The 23,360-nt window shown below is 50.8% G+C and overlaps 1 protein-coding gene across 2 annotated transcripts in view; it reads left to right on the top strand.

Annotated features, from left to right (window-relative positions):
- The window catches only part of Stard10 (StAR related lipid transfer domain containing 10), a 34,689-nt gene that overhangs the window by 3,642 nt on the left and 7,687 nt on the right, over positions 1-23,360 (top strand). Inside the window, exons 1-2 of one of the 2 annotated variants that reach the window (XM_027942862.2) lie at positions 7,008-7,096; positions 7,475-7,796. In XM_027942862.2, the coding sequence (XP_027798663.1) occupies positions 7,590-7,796 (207 nt within the window). In that variant the 5' untranslated portion in view covers positions 7,008-7,096; positions 7,475-7,589. Of the gene's footprint in view, positions 1-7,007; positions 7,097-7,474; positions 7,797-23,360 lie in introns of those variants that run through there. The other variant, XM_027942863.2, reaches the window with a different exon arrangement.

Here is a 23,360-nt window from a genome sequence, read left to right as displayed (position 1 = left end):
GTCAGGAGAAGGGAGAGGAATCAAGGAGGACATGCTTTGGGGACAGATACCAGACCTGGGGGTAAGGAAGCTCAGGAGATAAGATAGACAGTTGCTGTGGCATTCATTGAGCATTCAAAGAGCCTCCTCTTCCATCCTCCCTTGCCCATCCTCCCCTGCCCATCCTCCAGTCCCTAAAACCGGACCCCTGCACTGAGAAAAGTGCTCTGTCCTCATTCTAATGATGGAAATCCTTGTAGTCCACCCATCTTAGAAGTCAGAGAATCAAAGTGTGGAATATGATATGTCAAGAAATTTTTAATGTTTTGAACAACCAACAATAAAAAATAAAAAAATAAAAAAAAGAAGTCAGAGAGCTGGCTGGGCACAGTGGCACCTTATAATCCTAGTGACTCAAGAGGCTGAGGCAGGAGGATTCCCAAGTTTGAGGCCAGGCTTAGCAACTTAGTGAGACACTGTCTCAAAATAAAAAAGATTGGAGGCTGGTCATGGTGGTGCACACCTGTAATCCCAGCGGCTAGGGAGGCTGATACAGGAGGATTGCAAGTTCAAAGCCAGCCTCAGCAATGGCGAGGCACTAAGCAACTCAGTGAGACCCTGTCAAAATACAAAATACAAAATAGGACTGGGGATGTGGCTCAGTGGTCAAGTGCCCCTGAGTTATATCCCTGGTACCCCTGCCAAAAAAAAAAAAAAAAGATTGGGGATGTAGCTCACTGGTGAAGTGCCCCTAGGTTTAAAAAAAAAGTGGGACAGCTGAGACACAGAGAGGTTGAGTAATGTTCTAGATCACACACTGAGTAAGGTGTTTTAACCAGACAGTCTGGCTCCCTGGCCCAAGTCATTTTCCTAGACTGCTGAGCTAGGTTCTTTACCCCATCTGTCAGGCCTCTTCTTCCATCCTTCCAGGCCCATCCTCCAGTCCCTGCACCCAGAACCCTGGGAGCAGATCTTTGGGGCTATGCAGGATCCTGCTGCCCAGGTTACCCACAGGCTTCAGGAAAGGACAAGTTTAACTGGCCCCCAACACCGCTATGCAAGACTTCACAATTGATGGCATCCTCCTTAACTCTGTGGGGGAGGCCTCTTGAGCCCCACCATTCTACAGGAGTACATCCTAGAGAGGTGCAGTAGGAAGGACTGCAGCAGAACCATAGGGACTCCCCACCAGGGAAGGCCCCAGGCTTGTGTTAGGACTCCTGCTAACAATATCTGCTGGGACCTGCTGTCTGCAAGAACTGAGTTCGATCTCTGGGTCAATGCTGCCTTCTAGAAGCCCTAGAATTTCCTTTCAGAGGTGCCTGATCCATCTGCTGACCTTGAGCCTTCTTCTGGGATTTGTGCTCAGGCTAAGAGGGTGGAGGTATCTTGAGTATTTTCAGGAAGGACAGGTTGTTCAGTCTTTCTGCAGGGTGGATAGAAACTCCAGTCCTGAGACTACAGCCCCTCTCTGACAGCCCACATGACTTCCTTCTTTTGGTTCCTTTTTAATCTAAAACCTGGGCCCTCAGTGCTCTGACTCAGTACAGTTTCATCTCCTGGAACTAGAGGGGCTTCCAGGAAGAAGTCAGAATCACATTTTGGGTAATAAGCGAGGTCAGGAGTCCACACCTAAGACCCCCCAGGCTATTATCTTTCCAGAAGAAAGAGGCTCCTCTGGGACACATTGCTGGCCTGAGTGCTGCTGGTGAGTCTGGGAAACTCAGATACACCAGGGGACATAGCCTGGCCCAGGTATAGCTTGATTTCCCATAGCTAGGGGAAAACACACTGGGACACCTAGGATAGCTTCTGTTTCTTGCTTGGCTTTTTTTTCCCTCAGCTGTCAAATGGGGCTAATGATCCCTGCCTAACATTTCACTTAAGGTGTGAAGGTGAGACAAAATGAGCATGAAAGACATACCCTGGTCTAGTGCCATGTCACAGAAAGAAGGTGCAGAGGAGTGTGTGTGTGTGTGTGTGTACATGGCAACTTATACACCACTATGACTTGAGTGCAATGTGCATATTCCCCTGACACAGCAGGCATCTGAGGTCTGTTTGGGAACTGACATGTGACTGCATAATGCTTCAAGGTTTTGTGACGTGGGTGTGGCAGTGCCTCAAATGTAAGGTTGCCAGATTTAGCAAATTTTGGAGATGTAGTAAAGTTAATCATTGCTTGTCTGAAATTTAAATTTTTAAATTTCACTAGGTGTCCCATACTGTGTGTGTGTGTTCCTGGCACATGCTAGGCAAGCACTCTACCACTGAGCTACCTTCCCAGCACATTCTGTTTTTTGTTTTTTAAACTGGCAACTTCACTCTGATATTGTGTGTGACCATGTATGTGCATGTACCTGTGCTGGACTGGCCATGTTTGAGAATGAGATGGTGTGTATTTGTGTGTAATTCTGATAAGACATTGGGGTGATGTATGTGACTGTGACAGTGTCACCAGGAGGAGTAAGGATGTGGGTAACTCTGGGTGATGAATGTTGTGGCTGTAGCTCCCAGAGGTTGTAACAGCGCCCTCAGGGCAGTGTGGGCTGTTTGCTCAGTGAGGCTCATGAGGGCCAGGAGACCGCCTTGGGTAAACATTTAGATCCGGGTTTGTATGGGACTGAGATGTAGCTCCTATTGCCACTGTAAAGAACACGTCCCTCTCCAGGCTAAGCCATCCTTGGTGGCCTCAGAGTGCTTTGTCCTGGACCTTTCTTGAGGGCCTGTGGAACTGAGGCTCTGCTGCTTCCTAGTGACATCACACAAGTCACTGTCTAATCTTCTAGAATAGTGCCCCTAGGATATTGCTTTGTTGCCCTAGACAACTTGGGAATTTGCTCCACCCAAACTAACAGGTAGCATACCCCTGAGGAGGAGGTGGGGGCAGAAGGCACCAGTGGTGGGCCTTCTTACCTCCCAGAGGGGAAATTGAAGTAGTCATCTGTCTGTCTGGCTAAATGGTGAGTAGAAATGTGTACCTAGGAGCAAGTCAAGTCTTGCAGGACCCCTATTGTACAGGACATGGTCAGGGTGGGAGGCACTGGTGGTGAGGATGGAAACTAAATCTTGAGGATTAGAGAAGGTGGTGACAATGCTAAGGACCCACAGGCAAATGGAAAGAGTAGTATGTAATGGGGGTTAGGAGTCAGGAGTCCTGGGATTTTTATTTCTGCTTGACTCTGCTAGCTGGGCCTTCTGTTTCTTTTTTTGGGAGGCTGAAGCCAGATGACATTAGTCTGAGGGGTTTAGATCTAGTGTGGGGAGTTGGCCAAGGGGTGACTCTAGGCAGATGCCCTCACCCCTACTCCAATAGTTGTCAGGGCCTATGAGCAAAGTCTGGTGTAAATCTCTAAACAACTCACTGACCCCCCCAGTTCTGGGGTCACAGTCTAGGGGCTGGACCCAGAGGGGTTCTGCTTTGTGTATGATTTGGGCCCTCCTGGAGCCTCAGCTGCTCTCTCTAGGAGGAGCATAATAAGACTCAGTCTTGCTCAGTGCCCAGGGTAATAATTCCTCTCACTCCCATGAGGAGGCTTCTCAGTTTGCTAAGCACCTTCTTGTACACACTTTCACCTTCTACACCCACCCGGCTCCACTTAGTGCTGTTCTTTCTGGGGCCCAGAGCAGTCAGACATGGGCTCTGCCCTGGGCTCACAGAGGCACCTCCATCCACCTCCTGTGGGACTTGGGTCTGGGGCAGGGGGCTGAATGGGCAGAGAGCAGAGGTCATACTTTGCCAGCCCTTTTCACTGCTTAATCTTTCATGAGAATCATACCTAACATGTCAAGGTGTTACTTTAATGCTTTTTGTTGGAGCCATACATTTTTGGACCAGTGCATTCCTCCATGCCCTACCCTATCCCCGAGTTATATTTTTGAGTGACACTGGCATATATACAGCTCTTCATTTCAGTAATTCTCAGAAGGTATTATTATTCCAGATGAGGAAACAGGCTTGGAGAGAATGTGTCACCTGCTTCTGGTTACACAGCTAGAAAAAGTTTTGAATCTAGGTCTACTGACAGACTGTGGGAAGCAGGGATGGCCTAGGCCTGGGACTTCTTTCCAGATTCTGTCCCCAGGCTCCTTCCCATTCCTTACTCTTCCACTTTTGAATAGCAGGCCCTTAGCTATGCTGCTCAGTGGTGTTGTGAGACTCGGTATGTTCTGTCATGTTCAAGGAGATGTAAAGAGCCTCAGAATCAGGGACACTTAAATTCCTAGGGCATCCTTTGCAAGGGCAAATTAATGAGTAGAATGGAGTGATGCCCTTCTGCCTACCTGCTGGCCAGCCAATCTCATCTGAAATCAAGACCCAGGGATGAGCCCAGGGCATAGCCACCTGAGCCCAAGGGTGCCAGATCACCCACCTTTACTGACCCAAGACCCAAAAGATTTATTCTTGTCTTAATCTGTGTTTAGATGTGAGTGATGTTTTGGTTCTTGCCATCTTGCCATCTGTATCTTCCTGGGTTTCTGTCTCTTCCTCAGATTGGCAGCCTTCTGGGGTGGGGAGTTCCTTCTGTCAGTTTGCCCTCACTGCCTCCTCCTGCTGTCACTCCAGTCTTATCTTACTGTCTGTTGAAATGTGCTGGGTGGGGGGACACTAAAAATGCAGAAGCCACCAGACCAGTGCTGCCATCTCTTCCTCATGGCTGATCCCACAGGTTATAGTCCAATTCCACAAACCAGACTTGGGTCTGCTGGGGTCCCCTGTGGCTCTCCTACCAGCCCGGAAGCAAAAGTGTCTTCCTCAAGGCCTGGGGAAGACAGTAACGTGGCTAGAATTGGGCCAAGGGCAGGGGAGGTAGATTAGAAGTCAGAACCTGGTCCTCCCCAGCTGAGAGCTAGCTGCCCTAACACCTAATCATTCCAGACTTTTTCTTTTTTCTTTATGTTTTTTTTGTAGTTGTGGATAGACAACATGCCTTTATTTTAGTTGTTTATTTTTATGCGGTGCTAAGGATTGAAACTAGTGCCTCACAAGAGCTCTGCCATTGAGCTAAAGCCCCAGTCCCACACTCTTTCTTTTTTTCCAGTACTGGGGTTTGAACCCATGGGATCTATACCACTGAGCTGTATCCCCAGCCCTTTTTATTTTTTATTTTGAGGGAGGGTCTCACTAAGTTTCTGAGGCTGGCCTTGAACTTTTGATCCTCCTGCCTTGGCCTCTACTCAGGGGGCCTCTCAGGGGGTTGAAGCAGGAGGATTGAAAGTTCAGGGCCAGTCTCAACAATTTAGTAAGACCCTGTCTCAAAAATAAAAAGGAGTGGGCTAGGGATATAGCTCAGTTGGTAGAGTGCTTGCCTCGCATGCACAAGGCCCTGGGTTCGATTCCCAGCACCACACACACACACACACACACACACACTAAATAAATAAATAAATAAATAAATAAAAAGGAGTGACTCCTGGGTTCAATCCCCAGTGTGGGGGGGGGGAGAGGAGTGTGATTCTGGAGGTTGGAGGTGGTTGATAGAGATCTAGAGTCATCACATGGGCCTCATAAGGACCTGCAGCTCATTGTACAGGCTTCAGTTTGCTGAATGTCTTGCTGTTGTCTTGCTGTCATGGCTCCCTATTCACCCCCACTCATTTTTAAAATTGGGCCTGATTTACAAACATCTCAGAGCCTTGAGCACTTCAGGAAGAGACACCTCTATTTGTGAACACACCATGCTGACTCCTTATATTTACTCTTAGTGCCTGTTAGCAAAGCTGTTCTATCCCAGGGCTCTGGATGGTGAAGCCAGGATATGCCTTCTGATTCCCTCCTTGTATAGGAGGAACCAAGGCCCAGAGATAAGCAAGTAGAGTAAGGAGCCCTGGGTAGGAGGAGGCTGAGTGGGCTTGTGTCAGATAGCTATGGACTCACTTTGATACTGGGCCAGTGGTAAGTATTTGTTGGACCTTGTTAGGTGCCCATCCAACGGAGCTCAGCAGAGGCCCTTCCTGCTCCTGTTTAGTCCAGGGCCAGTCATGGGACAGGTTGCCACACTCATACTGACCTGACCTCAGAGAAATTGATCTGTTAGCCTTAGTTCACACAGAGTAGCTGCATACAGAGATGGCACTAGGACCCAGGGAGCAAGGGGGCAGCCTCCAGGCTGGAAGGGGTGACTGGAATGCTGGTGGACATATCTCCCCAGAGGCCATGAAGCTCTGATCAGTTCAGCCTGGGAAGGGACCAGGAAGCCTTAGAGGTCTGGGGCCTGATGCTATTTATTGAGAATCTTGTCTAATACAAGGGAGATGTGTGCTGAGAAACGGTGACTTTGGACAACAGCCTGAGTAAGGGGCTGGAGGAGTCCTGGTAAAAGTCCCAGGTGGGAGTGAGACTAGAGAGGAGATTTTGCCCAAGTCTGCCTAGCCTGTGAACCTTGAGCCAAGTGAGAGCAACTTCCAGCTGGGTTGGCACACTCCAAAGGGAATTGGGTTGGGTGTGTATAGGCTTGGTGTGACTCTTGGTTGTTGGGGTTGCAAGTTTTGGGAATCCCTGAGTTGCTGTGGGGCTGTCATCCCTGCGAGTTAATCTCTTGATTATCGTTTGTGTGTGTGCCCATCTTTGGGTCTCAGGTGTTCTGGGGACGGAGTGCCTTTATGTAAATAGGTTGTTGCAGAGGTGTGTACCTGTGAGGGTGGGAGGGGGACAGCAAGAGGCGGTTCATAATTAACTTCCAGAATCCCTCTCTAACACCTCGCCTTCCTTCCTCTGAGAGCCCACTCTGTCTTGGCCACTCCTCACCCAGCCCCCAAGCCCTGCCTGAGGACTGCACCCCCGCCCCCGCGCGCGCCGGGTCCTCTCCCGGGGCGTGTGAGGGCGGGCACTAGGACCCTGCGGGGCGGGGCGGGGCTCGGAGCTCCGTCTGCTTTACCTCCGCAGCCTGGAAAATACCGAGCGAGGCAAGCCGAGCCCGGGAGCCCTCAATCTAGCCCGGAGGGAGGAGCGCGGGAGGGGGCGCGCGGGGCGGGGGGTGCGGGGCGGGGCCGAGCGGCGGGACCCACTGCTCCTCCCCCCAGGGCCCCCGCGCGGCCCCCGGTCGCCCGGGCAGCGGCGGCAGCGGAGGCACTCGCACCCCGGCCCCGGCGGGCCCCGGCGGAGCAGCGGACACAGGTGAGTGGCCCTGCCGGCCGGCGCCCCACCCCGCCCCCGCGCTCACCCGCGCGCATCCCGCTCCCGCGCCCGCGCCGCTGCCGAGTTAGTTGAGCCGGTCCGGTCACCACTGCGCGGGGCCCCCAGCCAGACCGTCCGTCACCTCGGATACCCGCGTCCCGACAGGCTTCCGCGGGCCACCCGCACCCGATACGCAGCCCCCGCGCCGGACCCAGAGAGGTCTGGGGTCGCTCATGGCGGGTAGCCCCCATGACTGTCCTGTGCCCGTCCGCCCTGCCCCAGGGGCCAGCCCCTGTCTAATTACACCAGTTCAGGACCCCAGCAGCTCCACCCGCGCCCCCAGCACTCTTGACTCCGGTCCCCAAACCGGTCTTGCAGGTCCCAGGAAGGTGGCGTCAGCATCTGCAACCGCGTCGACAACGTTGTCAGAGCCTCCGCGAAGGACCCAGGAAAACCGGACTAGGACCAGGGTGCTGGGCCTCCCCTCTTTCCAATGGAGAAGTCAGCGGCCTCAACAGAGCCTCAAGGGCCACGGCCAGTCCTGGGCCGTGAAAGTGTCCAGGTGCCGGACGACCAGGACTTCCGCAGCTTCCGGTTAGAGTGTGAGGCTGAGGTGGGCTGGAATCTGACTTACAGCAAGGCTGGCGTGTCTGTGTGGGTGCAGGCTATGGAGATGGATCGGACTCTACACAAGATCAAGGTAGGGGTGCACTACTGCACCTGCAGCCTCCACCACACTTTACTGCCTCATCCCAGGGTCTCCTGTTCTTGCTGCAGGGCCACAGACCCCTGGGGGTGCATCTTGGCCCAGAAAGAGTCTCCTGCCAGGAACTAGGAGGAGGCATGGTCTACTGGGCCAAGTCTCCATTATACAGATGGGCCAACTGAGGCCTGGAAAGGGGATGTGACCCACTCTGGCTCACTCAGTCGAAACCAGGCATGCCCCTTTTTGCTGAGGAGGGGGACTGCTGCTAGGCCTATCCAGGAGAGTGGTCTCCCCCAGGGACCCCTCTGTCCAGCAAGCCTCCACTTGGCCCCTGAGTTGAGTCACCCCAGGCCAGAGACTGACCCCCTTTTTTTCCTAATTCCTAGTTCTCAGCCTGAGCTGGGTCTCCTCTCCTATTCTCTGCCTGATCTTTCCAGCCTGATCCCTTTCTCTCTCCCTTCCCTCCGTGGCAGCTCCCTGAGTTTCCAGCAGGGGCTCAGCATTGTGGCTGGCAGATTGTGATTATCAGATCATGAAGGCAGGGCTTTGATGTCCCTGCTTTGCACTGAGGCAGGCTGGGGTGGGCTGGGGAAGCAGGGAACCTGTGGTCAGGTCAGAAGCCAGCTCAGAGGACAGTTGCAGACACAGCAGCCCCTCACAGGCACCCTCTCACTCCCCTGCAGCTTCATGGTTCTCTCTCAGTCATGAGGTAGACTTGGGGTATGATGGGTAGATGGGACAGATGGGTAGGGGCCACAGTAACTTTCCTGACACCTCTGGTGTTGCTTTGAGTAACACATTTTGAGGGTGGGTAGATTTCCCTTCAGAGGGCTTCTTGCTTCCTTTCCCTTGCCCTCTTTTCCCTTTGACCTGGAGCATGTGGAGGAGTACATTCCTGTTGCCAGGGGCCAGGATGGTGGTCTTTTTAGGGAGGACCCCTCCTACCTGGGACCTAATCTTTGACTTCATTTGGGTATACTGCCTCACACCAAACTTGAGCTGTCTGACCTTTCCCTTCTGATCCTGTGCCTTTCTGCCTCATTTTGCCTTAATCATTTACTGCTTTGTCCATCTTGTCCCCACATGATGTGGCTTGCTCTTTCTGCCTTCTCTTTTCTCCTCCACAGCTCTCTGCTTACATCCTGGCCATCGGACTCTTTCTCTTTGTGTTTCCATGTGTGAGGGTGGAAGGGGGACAGCAAGAGGGGGTTCTGTCTGTTCCCAGGCTGGAGGACCCTGGGCTGGGATTTCTCAAATCCATGTCTGAACTGAGGAGCAGGGAAGGATAGGGCAGCTAAGAGGTTCTAGCTTGATACTGCCTGAGGCAGGAGGGACAGATTCTATCTTCCCCACCATCAGGGCAGGGATGTTTGTTGAAGGAAGGTGGGGAAGGAAGAGACTAAGGAACAAAGCTAATGAAAATTGAGTAAGGTGGATACAAGGGAGCCTGATTGTGACCCGAGAAGGGCTTTTGGCTGGTAGTGCTCAGGGAGGTGGGAAAGTGTAGTTTCTTCACTAAGGTTGGTTCTGGGGGGTGGGTACTCCCAACCTCTGTCAACAGGGTGGAGCTGTCTCCTCCATCTGGCTTGGTTAATCAGTAAACCCAACTCAGCCCAGAGTTGGCAGGTCTGGGGGCCAAGTTGCCACAGTAGACCCCATGTGACCAGGTCAGACTTGTCAGGTGGCCTTCCTTGGGGGTGGAAGTCTTAGAAAAACTGGGATGTTCTGGGCAGGGTGTATATCCTGGCTCTACTTCCCTCTCAGACTGAGCAGAGGCTGGAGGTGCCAGAGGGGCCTTTGAAAGCCCTGTTTCATACTTCCCTTCCCCCCACACTGGGGTACAGGTAGTGAGGCCCAGAGGAGTCAGGAGCCAGCCCAGGGTCACACAGCCAAGTTCTAGCAGAGCTGGCTTAGAGCCCAGATGTGCTAGCCTCCCAGTCCTACCCTCTCCCTTACTTTTCTCCTCATGCTGCCCCCAGCTCTTTTCCCTGCAGTAGAGGAGGTGAGCAGAGCCTAGACCTATGGAGGAGACTAACACCTTGGTCATAAGCATCCCCAGGGCCAGCCCCCCTTCCTTTCCTTTCAGCATAGCAGATGGAACTCTGGGAGCAAGGCAAAGGCCTCTTTGAGCTACCCATCCCCAAAATTCCAGGACTCTCAGGTGCCATGCAGCTAATCCTATTTCTGATAAGAGCTTCTTCTCTGAGCCAAGCATGTTTCTCCTTCAACTAATTCACCCTCAGGCAAGTCCTGGGCAGTAGTAGACTTGTTGCCTTGTTACAAAGAAACTGAGGCTGAAAGAGAAGATGTCCTTTGCCTAAGGTCATACAGCAGTTGAAGCAACTGGCTCCACAGCCTCTGCCCCTCCGTGCATAGGCTCACATCATTAGGCAACATCTGGCCTTTAACCCCATCAATAATTCTTTGAAGAATCAAGGACACAATGTTTTCATCATCCCTTTCTTGTTTGATAGATGACAAAGCTGAAGCCTGCAAAGGGGAGTGACTTGTCAAGGTCAGACAGCAGGTTGAAGCCAGAGTTCCAGGGATGACTGGGTCACCCCAGGAGGCTTGGACTCAACTGCACGTGTTTGTTGAGCTTTGTTCCTCTCCTCCCTCTTCTCTCCTGTCCCAGCCAGCTGCCCCTAGACATGCCCTGTGTTCATAATGGAAGGGGAAAGGCATGTGTGTGGAGAGATCCATCTACTTATTTATTTGATTGATTTCCTCCTCTTCTTCCTACCCTGGTGTCCAGAGGTCCCTGGAAGCCATCACTTGGCTCTGGGCCCAGCAGTTGGAACCAGGACAAAGGAAAGGGGCTGTTGGAGGCCACTTTCACTCTTCCCTTTTTCTGATTTCCATTCTGGCCTGGCCCCAGGCCTGTACCATATTCTAGGTACTGGACAGGAGTCAGATACTGCCTCCTGAGAGTTCAGGCCTTGTACCAGAGGCAGACACTGAACATGGATCTTGTGTACAAGGCAAAGAGCTGCTTGGAACCTGAACCCGAACCCAGGTCTCCCAAATGCCAGGCCTGCTCCCCCATGGTTCCCTTAGAGGTATAAGAAACGAAAACCTAGAGATTGTGTCCATCATTCAACTAGGGCCATCTGGGGAACCAGTCTTAGCTATGGTGTCCTTTTGCCAAGTGTGACTGTGGACAAGTTCCTGCCTATCTCTGGACCGTTTGTCCATTTGTGCCAGTGGGCCCTTCTGACCCCAAAGGCCTCTGAACTCAATGCCTGGGCCAGGAAGGAAGGTGGAAGGACGGGACTAAGGAACAAAGCGAATGAAAAGTGAGACGAGGAGCAGAGGGCAGATAGCAGATGACATGGCCTGCTCAGCCTGGATGCCATGTGCTCAGGGCCCTTTATTTCTGCTGCATGCCTAGCCTTGTGCATGGCTAGCCATGTGAGGAGGCAGAGGATGAGAACTGGGCCTTTCCAGAGTCTGCTGGAGAGGGAACAGAAAATTCCAGGTGACCCTTGCCTACCACACAGGGTACATATTCACAGGCTACTCAGAGGCAGGGCTGGGGCCTGGTGGGAGTTCATACCTAGGACAGGTGCCGGGTGCAGGCTGGGTTGGAGGGCCCTTGAGAGTCTTGGTTCTAAAGCAGGTGTGGGATATCTCTTGTGGGAGTGTAGCAGAGAACCTGAAGTTCCTCTTGCCACAGGAAACTGAGCAGTGGGGACCTGTTTCCACTGACTTCCTGTCTGCAGCCCCTCCCCTTCCCCTTTGAAGGAAGCTGTAGTGGCCCCCTTTCAGCCCTGTCTCACTGACCACCTGCCCCACATCACCGGCTCTCTGAACTCAGTGCCTGGGCCAGGAAGGAAGGTGGAAGGAATGGACTAAGGAACGGGACTAAGGAAGGGACTAAGGGTTCCAAACTCAAGCCAGTGCTCAGGTCTTACTCCCTGCTCCCTTCCCTTCAGTGCCTCTGTGAAACACAGCTCACTCAGGGATCTCCAAGGGCCCTTCTTACTCTTAGCCAGTGGGCCCTGCTGCTTACTCTTTCTTCTTATTCTTACAGCCTGAAACTTAAAAGTGTCTTGGGGAAGGCGGGGCCAGGGCCAGGACTCTTGGCAACTGTCCTACAGGGTATGGCTATTAGCTTCATCAAACAGGCATGGAAATTGAGGCTTGGAGCAGGAATTCTCATGTGTAAGGCCAAACAACTAGAACTGCCTCAAGTTGGGTCAGAACCCAGGTCCTTGGATCCTTAAGGCTGAGTTCCCTTGGCAACTTGGGTCTAGTTATTAATGTGGATAGGCCCTTCTCTCTCCAGACCTGTGGCTCAGAACTTATCTTTCCCTTCATCCTTGGGTCACCCTGTGCTGTGTCACTGTGGGAGGGCACCCTGGAGGGCTCCCAGCTGGGCAAGAGCCTATTCCTTACTGTGTGACCTTGGGGGGCCATTTTACTTTCCTGGGTCCATTTTCTTTTGTTCTGTTATTTTATTTTTTTCTCCTGGTGCTGGGGATTGAACCCAGGAACTCACTGGTGCTAGACAAGTGCTCTGCCACTGAGCTACATCCCAAGCCCTTTTTATTTTTATTTTTATTTTGACAACAATGTCTCACTAAGTAGTCCAGACTGGCCTCAAACCATGATTGTCCTGCTTCAGCCTCCCAAGTAGCTGGGATTATAGGTGTGTGCTAACATGCCTGGCTGGCTTTATTTTCTTATCTATGTGGCAGGGGCAGGAATTAATCTGATTTTAGGGCCTTGGACTATATGAGTTCAGGTCCAGGCTTGGCCTCTGCACTCTCTGGGGCTCAGTTTTCTCATCTCTACAGAAAGTTTCTGGGCAGGAGCTTTGTAGAGACTTTATTAACCTTAGGCCAGGGTAGGAAGACTTCACTGCTAGATACAGAGTACTGATGAATGTTAAGGCCTTGATAATTTGTGCCATGAGGGGGCTTTGAATTCAAAATTAGGTCTTGAGGACCCCAGCCCTGCTAGCTCTAGACTGTCTTGGCATGGGGGAAACTGCAAGAGGTAGCTCTAGAGCTGTCTTTAGGGAACAGGCTGCCAGAGATCATGCCCTAGGTAGGTAGTTTCCAGACTTTGGAGTAGGGACCTCAGGGAAAGTTTAGAGGTGAATGGAGGTATTAGGGAAGCCCTCCTGCCAGAGGTGCCTGGTTGAGTTGAGGATATAGGGGAGAGAGCATCAGAGTCCTGGCTATGTGGCTCCAGGCAGGTTGTCTCTGCCTAGGCTTCAATTTCCTCCTCTTTAAACGTGGATAGTAGCACCGGGCCGCCCTGCCTTCTTTGGGTACTTTGTTCATTCATTTACTCTTTCAGTGTGATAGCCTTTCCTTGCCTGGATTTCTGCTGGAGGTGGGGGATAGTGGGGAATCAGACCCTCCCTCAAGGCGCTCCCAGTTGGATGCTGAGCCAGACACTTGTCACAGAAGCTGTGGAAATCCAGAGGGGTCAGGCCTTGGGGGTCAGGGAAGGTTTCACAGAGGAGGAACTCTGAGGTGATCTCTTTGGAATTCAGTGGAGAAAGAGAAGTACAAGTTTGATAGCATCAGAAGCATAGAAGATCTGTATGAAAGCCCTGAGGCAGAAAACAAGGCAGTGCATGTGGAGAACTATAAGGTGATGAGTATGGGGACTGGAGGAGGTTAGAGAGCTAGGCCAGGGGCCTGGGTTGTGAGGTCGCAGGGGAGGGTTTTAAACAAAGGAGGAGGTGGGAAATGCTGTTGCTGCCCTGTGTGTCCAGAGAGAGGTGCCAACCCTATACCAAAGCAGGGCTGTGGTAAGTAGGGCTAAGAATTACATCCAGAGAGATTTAGGAGGGGTAACGGAGGGGACATGGTGGTCACCACATAACTCTGTGCAATGTGTGAACTGTGAACTAGTGCAGGCTGGGGTGTTAGGTGGTAGGGATGTGCATCCTCTTTGCACCTGCCCTAGGAGTGGGGTGGGGTGCCTCCAGTCTGTCCCTGTCGGGAGATGAAGATCCCCAGCCCCCAGACTGGTTCTCTGTCCTCCACAACCAGCTCCCCAGGCTCTGGCTTTTAAACTTTAACGAGCCCCAGCTCAGTTTCTAGCCGAGAGTCTTTAAAGTTTCAGGAGATGAGAGAAAGGAGGAATCCTGGAGACAGCTGGGTTTTCTTTCTTTCCCCTGCATCTCCACGCCTGGCTGGGCTGCCTGGAGCCAGAGCTGTATGCTTCATGACCCCAGAGGCCTGGCACTCTGTGGGGATCTGGGTTCTTGGCTGGACTGTTCCAGGCTGTTTCTGAGGGACAGTGGTCATAGGCCTGTGTGCCTAGAATAGATGGGTAGAGACCTATTCAAGCTCTGACCACTCACTCTTGCCTCTGACCCGGCAAATGATCATGCGTTGGCAACTGGTGGGGGGAAGGCATCAGACCAGGTGTCAGGCTGGAGGTGTCCCCACTCTTCTTCATGCCTTCCCTTGGCATGCTTGAACTGGCTTTGATGCTCTGGAGTCCTGGAGACTAAGAAACATGGGCATGGAGGGCCCCATGCCAAATTCAGGGTCCTCTCACCTGTCATTAAAGAGAGTCTGGGGCAGCTGGCACATTTCTCTGGGACTTTAACATACCACTGCTTTCCTGTCTCAGCCTGGGCTTGCTAAAGGCAGATATCTGCCACCTCTGACATCTTTCTAGAATGCTTATATCTGGGGCCAGGTGAACAACCTCTGCACTTTTGGGCAGTGGGAGTGACTCCTGCCTCAGATCTCCCATATGGTGCCTAGGCCACTTACTTAATTTCATCCTTTGTGTTTCATTACACAACACCCATCTGCCATTGACTCTCAGATCCCTTTTTACATCTTCTGGTCCCTGCTTTCTGTCCTTGGGTCCTTTTAGATTGCCTGGGACCTGTTACTAAGTGAGGGAGGTGATGAGTCTTGAGGCAGAGGCCCTCTAGCCAGAGTGGGTGGAGCTCTCTGTGTGTCTCCAACATGCGTGCATTCACTCATTCACTAATTCCCCACATTTGCTGAGTACATACCATATGCCAAGTATGTGTTATGTCCAGAAATTTAGCATCAAACCACACAGATCAGACCCTGCTGTCATGGGGTTTACATCCTGAAGGGGAAGCCAGCAAAAGGGAAGCAAACAATTGAATAAGAGACCAGATTACAATCGTGTGAGGACAGGACAATGTAATGGGGTTGAGGATTCTATGTCAGGGCTTTGTGAGTGGAGCTGGATTGTGGATGACTGTGTGTGATGTGGACCATTGGATGGACTGTGAACCCCCTAAAGCAGGTACCAGGATGCCCATCTCCTCTTCCTGCCCAGTTAACAGCTCTAGAGCAGGCACCAGACAAAGATCAGTCAATCTATATTGAATACATGTGCGTGTGACTGTGGTTGTGTCTGTGCCTGAGTGTGAGACTGTGTTTCTGTGTCTGGTTTTACTCCGTGTGTGAGTCACACCCCCTCACTGCAGAAGCAGAGTTGTCTCTGATCCAATTGTGTCTCCTCAGATGTCTCTTGGCGGTACTCGCCCTCCTGACTCAACTCTGTTTCTGCCTTGGTTTCCCCTTTCTGCCCCCAGTGAAGCCTCCTGTTCTCACCTCTGGGACTGTTGGTGGGTCTCAAGGTGTCCCTTTTAGGTGTGTTTTTCTATCCCTGTCTTTGTTCCCCTCTCCCTCTATGCTTACTGCCTCTTGTCCCTTTTTCTCTACATTTTCCCAGTTTTTCTTTCTTAGAACAAACCTGTTCTCTTGCCTCCTACCCTACTCTGCCAGTCACTATGCTGGTGCTGGGGACCTGGAGATGAATAAGACCTCATCTCTCCTCCCAAAAGACTCAAGACCTGGTGGGGAGACAGAAATGGAGGCAGCCCTTCTTGAGAAGTGCTGGAACTGAGGCTTACACTGAGGCTAAAGGGGGCCAATGACTGGCAGCATGGTAGGGGAGAGAAAGAGGCTTCACCAGGAGATGGGATCTGGGTGGTGCCTGGGGGCCCAGCAGGAGTCAGGCAGCAAGCTGACAAGGCCCTGTGAGTCCCTCAGTGGGATAGGCTGCCTGTGTTTGGTAGGCATACAAGGCTGAGGGTGAGGAAGAGTGGGGACAGAGCCAGAGTGGGGAGGAAATTTTGGAATTTGGATTGTATCTTGAAGGCACAGGGAGAGAGAGAAAAAAAAAAATCTTTGAGAGGAAGCTAGCAGAGGCTTTTAAGCTGGGCAGTGCCATCTTCAGCTCTGGGCTTTAGAAAGCTCCCTGGCTACAGGGAACTGATTGGCCTGGAAGCCAAAGAAAAGGATGTGGCTATAGGGCCGAAGCAGTGTTGGTGAGGCCTGCCTTGATGGGCAGAGAGGGGTTTCTGGGAAGGCTGGGTCTGAGCAGAACCCAAGGGGCAGGATTGGTAAGAGTAGAAGAGAAAGAAATGCGTCTAGAATCACACCCAGGTTTCAGGCACAGGAGGAAGGGTATGGGAGGAGAGTGGGTATTCGGGGAAGAAATGTGCTGGCCCTGGACATGGTCAGCTTGAGAGACCTGTTGGCTGTCCAGGGTGTGAGGCCCAGGAGGCTGAAGAAGATGAAGTCTGGAGCTTACTAGATTTTCAGGGGGCATCATCCATTGGTCATCCCTGAAGTCCTGTGAAGTATTTATCCTTTTATTCTTTGTCTGTCTTGATGTCCAGCGGCAGCTCTGACCCCTGTCTTATCTTCTAGGCCTGTCCACTCTCTGCCTCTCTTTCTCAGCTCTCTCTTTCCTCCATCTGGCTCCCCCTCCTCCCCCAGGATAGGAGTGAGGAGGCGGGAGGTCCAGAGTAGGAGGTCAGCCTTTGCAATGTCAGAGCAAGATGTTCATTACTGCTGCAGAGCTGGGGCCTGCTGCCTTAGAGCCTGGGATGGGGGTGGGGTCCAGGGAGGCTGCTGGAGACCAGCAGGAGGGAGTGGAGAAGGCAGAGCAGGAATGAGTCACTCAGCCCTGGATGGAGAGCAGCACAGAGGGCCCCGCTGGGTCTGTTTGGGGAGCTCTGTCTAGGGAGACATGGCAGCACCTCCGTTCTCCATACTGTCTCAGGGAGCCCACTTTTGTGGAAATATAAGCTTGAATTAGCTGCTGTCAGATCTTCTTCTCATCAGAGGACCAAGCCATAGAAACTGTCTGACCATTTTATAGGTAGAAATAAATATTGAACCAAAGGAGGGGAAGGGCCATAGCACATGTGCTTTATGTATCCCCCCACCCTAGGCAGAGCCAGTCCTGACATCCCCTTCCCATTCCACTCACCCACAAAGTCCCAAACTCTAGTATGGATGCCTTGAGAACAGACCTCTTTTAGCAAGGCACTGGCTTACCTAGGATTCCTTGAGTCCCTCATAAAACAGAGCCTGATTCTTGGGGATCAGTTTCAGGGGTGGACTTTGGTTCACACTGGGTTCCTCCACTTCACTTTTCTGAATGACCATTTACCAAGGGGCATAATATTCTCTCAGGCAATTGAAAGGATGGAATTAGGTGGGTCAATAAAACCCTTAGCAAAGAATCTGGCACAGAGCTGGTACCTTCTTAACACTTGTTGAGTAGATGAATGAATAAAGAGTTTGAGGTACCCAAGGGACAGCTCCACTTGTCACCTCATCCTTGTTCACTCAGGGTCATATGTTCTCTCCTTCGCCTGACCAGTTCAACCATTTCTAGTTCTCAGGTTTGTGCCATTACCTCTGCCAGGAACCTCTCCCCCTACCCCTTTTCATTTGAGTACCATCTGTTCTTCTGGTCTTCCTTTAGGGCTCAGCTTTCAGGCCCCTCTCTGTACCTGTATCTCCTGTTTCCTTCTGTTTCTGCCCTAACCTTCCCCTTTGCCCCACCCACCTCCTGCCCAAGGGTGGGTGGCCCCAGTCCCTTCTGGCTCCTGGTCTCAGCACAGTTTTCTGGGTTCTCAGGGCACAGAGCTGCTTGGCTATTTTTTCTGCTCTGGGGGAGTCTAGTATCCTTAGCCTTTGAGGAGCTTGGTGACATGTTGGCCCAACCAGATGCTGTGGAGCATTTTCATTACCTCAGTGTCATTCAGGCAGCCTCAGGACCCAGCTCAGCTGAGCCCAGGCTTTCAGGTCCAGGAACAAGGACTTGTGGGTACAGGACAACACTTTTATTAGAAAGTGTTTTTAAAATTTGTTTTTTAGTACATTAGAATTACACATAGTAGTGGGGTTCATTTTGATATATCCATAAATGCATATAACCTAGTTTTCTTCATTTCAATCCCCAGTACTTCCTCTAAAAGTGTGTTTTTAAATATATTGTAGAAACTATATTATAGCAACAGTAACAGGAATCCAAAAATAAGAGTCTGGTGAGGTGGCAAGTGCCTATATTCCCAGCTACATGGGAGGCTGAGGCAAGAGGATCACTTGAGCCCATGAGTTCAAGGCCAGCCTGGGCAACACAGGGAGACCCCCATCTCTAAATAAATAAAAATATGAATAAATGAAAAATAAATCACCTAGAACTTTTCCTTGGTTCCTTCTAGCTGTCTTTCACAGGTGCAATTTATACATCGTTTAAACCATGCACAGGTATTAGTTTGTATCCTGTTTTGTTCATTTAACATTTTATCTGTAGAAGTTTCTCACATTGCTACAGAGTTGTTAATTCACAAAAATTTCTGGCAGCTGCTCACCACCAGGCCTGATCTGAGTTCTGAGGTACAGACTGGTTGCTTGGCCATTGCCTCTGCTCAGTGGGAGGGCATTCTGGGGAAGATACATTTTGGGTACACCTGGAGGAGGAAGTGTCTCAGTACCCCTCATGGCAGGACTGATATACATCTCCCCGCCCCTCTTCTTTTTTTTTTTTTTGGTACTGGGTATTGAACCCAGAGGCACTTTACCATTGAGCTACATCTCCAGCCCTTCTTTATTTTTATTCTTTTGAGACAGGGTCTTGCTAAATTGCTCGAGGCCTTGCTAAGTTGCTGAGGCAGGCTTTGAACTTGCAATCTTCCTGCCTCAACCTGCTGAGTTGCTGAAATTACAGGCCTGTACTGAGGACACACCTATCTCCTCTCCCCTGTTTCCCTGGAAAATCTCTTAAGCACCCTGGAATGTCAGCACCCTGAAACATCTTTTAAGATGTTTTGATGGTGGGGAAGGGTATGAGGATCAAAGTCTTGGGAGTCTCCATTCTGGTACCCTCAGAAACCAAGAGGCAAGTGGCAGGTCATCCTTCAGCTTGGTCTTGTGCTAACCTCATGGGGCTTTGGGAGTAAGGCAGTAAGCAAGCCCTGAGAGCAGAGAAATGCAGAGCAAAGGGTCCCTGGTACTGAGCCTTTGACTTCCTGTGTGCCCTGGGCAGTTTGTGCTTCTCAGAGCTTCCTCTCCTGGTCCAACATGGTAAGGACAGGGTCTGGCTGTGGGTCATGAGGTTGGAGTGGGTAGATCTGTTCAGGGCTCTAGTGTGGAGGGCTGTCAGCCCCTTTCTGTCTGCCTACCCTGTAGAGGGATCTTGGCAGTATTTTTTAAAAACTTTGTTCCTAGTCCTTTTATATCCTGCCCTTTGGGGATTAGCAGGAAGGCTCCCTTGGGCAGGGCCTGGAGAGTCAGAGAAAATTGCTGGAGAGCTCCAAGAAGGGCAGCTGCCACAGAGGGTTTATGTACAAGTCTCCTTTTATCCTCATAGTACCACTCTGAGGGGAGGATGATCCCTATTTGACAGATGATGACACTGGGACTCAGAATTTCTGTTCTTTGTCCAAATTAAGGCCATACAGCCAGAACATGAGAGGCAGATGCCTGCCTGATGCAGACCACCCAGATTTCTGGGTAAGCTATGGGTCTGTGGGTCTGGCTGGGACCAGCAGGGCAACCTGATGGGGAAGGGTTTTCAGAGGAGGTTACTAGGTGCAGCACCCCGGCACTGGGTTTCAGAAAAGCACAGTCCTGCCTTTGAGCTAGTGAGGTCTGGGGATTGAGTCAGAAACTTTGTTCAGAAGAAGAATATGTGAGCTGGGCCTTCCTGGTCAGCAAGCCCTTCTGTATTCAGTAAACACTGCCTGATAACTACCAATTAACTAAAGCAGACTCCAATTTCTAGCATGTTTGTTTTAGCTGGGCCAGTTCTACGCTGATGAAGGTGACAGAAAGTCTTAGCACTTTGGAGTCAGGAACACCTGACTCTTATTCTCTGCCCCACTGCTGTTAGCTGTGTGGCCTTGGCCAGTCATTGTAACTCTCTGGGGCTATTTCATCATCTTTCAGATGGGAATGATGATTCCCACCCAGGTATTGGAGGGTAAGAGGCATTGTCTACAAAGGATGCGGCTAGGTACCCTTGTTGTTTATTAAATTCCAGTTCTCTGTGAGGTCCAGGTCCAGGTATTCCTGTCCACTTTGTGGGACAGTCAATTGTTCAGTGACTCAAAGCATGTGGTAAGGCTTGTTGAGGTTGGGATTATTGACCAGGACTGTGATTGGATTGATCCTTTGAGCCCCATCCCCTGTTGAACATTTCCTCTTGTTTAAGTATGATTCTGCTGGGAAAGGGATTTGCTTAAGTTACTTCCACTACAAAACTGTGTGCTAAAATGTTATATGTAGAATTAGTATAGTCTATGGGATATTTGCTTTACCCTTCTTTGGGCCTCAGTTTCTCCAGTGATGATCTGAAAAATGGTGGTTGAAGAGATTATCTCCTGGATTCTGAGGATTTTGGGATAATCCATGCCCCACACATCCTATGGGCAAAGATATTGGAGACTACCATGTGAGGTCTTGTGGGGAGGGTCAGACTTGGGTCCATTTGTGTGTGTCCATGTGCTTGTTACTGTCCTGGCTTTTGGCTCTCAAGACCAGGGCTCAGCCTAATGGAGGTGACCTGTCTTCCTTTCCCAACTCTATTTGGCCATCATCTGGGTCTTGGGAGAAATTCCTGTCTCCCATGTAGTAGAGATCCATGGGAGTACCTATTGGGTAGTGAGTAAGGAGTGAAGAGACAGCCTGGACTTTGGATCCTCCTCTGAACCTGTTTAAGCCTCCTGGCCTTCTCCTGTGTCCTTGCAGTGCCTCAGCTCCTTATCATTTGGGGTTCAGTTGCCCTCTGCCCCCACAGTTCCTGTGTCTCCCCTTTTCAACCCAGCTGATTCTGTGTTCGGGTCCTAGCCTCTCTTACCACTCCATTTGGTGGGGCCTCTTTGAGGCAGGACCCAGGTCTGGTTGTCCGTGGTTGGTTACCCACTTCCAGTTTCAGGCCTGGCTCACAGCAGTCTTCAGAAAGTGGTGAATGGATGAATAGAAGGGCAGGGACCAGAGTGAATCAAGAGAGGTGCCCAGAGCACAAAATATAAAGAGGTCCTTGCAAATTTGACCTTATCCATTCTAGTGTGGAAGGATGAATGGCTTCTCAGGAAGCCTGCTGAGTAGTAACAGCTATTTTTTGAGCATTCACTATGTGCTAGGCATATCATTTACATCATCTTACTTAATTATGGTATCCTCAGGAGGGAGATACTTTCTTTGGGGGGATACCAGGGATAGAACTCAGGGGAACTCTGCCAGTGAGCCACACCCCCATCCCTATTTTGTATTTTATTTAGAGACAGGGTCTCACCGAGTTGCTTAGCATCTTGCTTTTTGCTGAGGCTAGCTTTGAACTTGCGATCCTCCTGTCTCAGCCTCCCGAGTCCCTGAGATTACAGGCATGTGCTACTATACCCAGCTAGGAGATAGGTACTTTTATTCCAGTTTTCATTTCAGGAAATTGAGTTTTGTTAAATCTTGTGCCCAAGGGGAAGAGTTGGTCTTAGGTCAGAAGATTGCCAGCTTCAAAGACTGTGTAAATCTCCCCTCGTGGCCTTCCTTGCTTTTCCAGTTCCTTCTGCCTGTGAGACTGGGGATGTTGTAGGGGAGGGGAGTTCTCAGGGGTTCTGGGCAATCCCAGATACTCATGGGGACCTCCATCTCATGGGATTTTAGAGAGTGAAATGCTGGGGATAAGCCTGTAATTTCTCTGGTGACACTTGTTCCCTCTGGGTCTTGATTTTCTCAGCTGTAAAATGGCAGCATGTCAGGCTTTCTTCCCTAATCAGGCCTTAAGGACTGTGTAACCCAGCATGGTTCCTAGGCCAAACACCCACCTCCCATTCAGTTCCCATTTCCAGTGGAAGCTCAAGGGTTTCAGTCAGATGAATTGGCTTGCCTGTGACCCAATGACTGTGGGTTCTGGTCATACCTCACCCACAGTCTGCAGTGACTCAGCTCTACCCCAGCACCTGTCCCTCCTAAAGCCTCTTAGAATTACACCTTGTGGGGTGTGGCCAACACTGCCAGCACAGGAACAAAACCAGATATAATTTCCTCCATGTGGCACTGAGGTACTGCGTCCTCGGGCCTGTGGAAAGCCCCTTGGCTAGGAGCCAGGTCAGCTGCCATGGGCTTGGTATGTCTGTGGACAATTACCTTACCTGGGCACTCAGCCTGCCTCAGTTTCTCACCTAGGCCATTGCTGCCAGGGTTCTCACCTTCCCAGCAGGGTCCTGCTGCTAGCCTTCCTCCAAAACAATCTGCCACCAGCATGGGAAATCTATGAAGTTTCCTTCTTTATCTTCAAGGTAAAGTGCAGTGTTTACGCTAGTGGGCCCTTCTTCTCTCTTGTGGTTCTGCAAGTTTAGCTTCCTGCCTGCTGTCCCAGAATGGGGAGGGCTCTGGGCTCTGGAGCCACAATAGCCCTGATCCAGTAGTCTCTGGGAAGAGGATGGGCAGTGTCAGCCCTTTCCTGGGTGCATCCAGCTGTGTGGTTGGGGGTTGGGTGGTGTCAGGCCTGGCTCCAGAGAAGGTGCAGTTACAGTTTGGATTCTAATTTAAGAAGCAGAGTTTTGGGCTGGGGTTGTGGCTCAGTGGTAGAACACTTGCCTAGAACATGTGAGGCACTTGGTTTGATCCTTGGCACCACATAAAAATCAATAAATAAAATTAAGGTATTGTGTCCACCTATAGCTAAAAAATATATTAAAAAAAAGGAAGCAGAGTTTTGTTGTCACTGCCCCACGTACATTCACTGTCCAGCATAACATGTTTTGAGGTCTTGCAAAACCAGTCCAGCTTCCAAAACTTGGATTTAGAGAAACTTTGATTTCCTCAGAAGTCACACTGAGTGCTCCCTGATGGTTAAGGTATAGGAAGACCTGGTTTTGAATCCTGCCTTCTTGCTTTCTTGCTATGTGATCTGGGCAAGTTTTTTACTTTTCTGGGCTTTGTGTTGTTTTGTAGCACAGGAATGATAACAAAAGTTTGAGGTGAGGAATGAGCACACGCTGAATGTTAGTGCAGCATCTGGACCTTTGCGTGGCTGCTCAAGAGAAGGCTGTTTGGATGCTAATGGTGGTGCCCATCTGGCTTCTGCTGTCTTCTCCAACTCCTTTCTCACCATTGCATCCTTTCCATCACTTTGGTCACTCACTCCCTCGTGTCTCAGTCATCTCCTTCAGTCTAGTATAGTTCTCGAGTCTTTCCTTGGCTCTTACAATCATGGCACTTCTACGCCAGTTCTTTTGTAAACTGTCCCCATTTGGGGTTTGTCAGATGTTTCCTTATGATTAATGTTATGCACTCT

Source organism: Marmota flaviventris, chromosome 9 (assembly GCF_047511675.1).
Source record: "Marmota flaviventris isolate mMarFla1 chromosome 9, mMarFla1.hap1, whole genome shotgun sequence".
NCBI lineage: Eukaryota > Metazoa > Chordata > Mammalia > Rodentia > Sciuridae > Marmota > Marmota flaviventris.
This window is presented reverse-complemented; position numbering and strand designations above follow the sequence as displayed.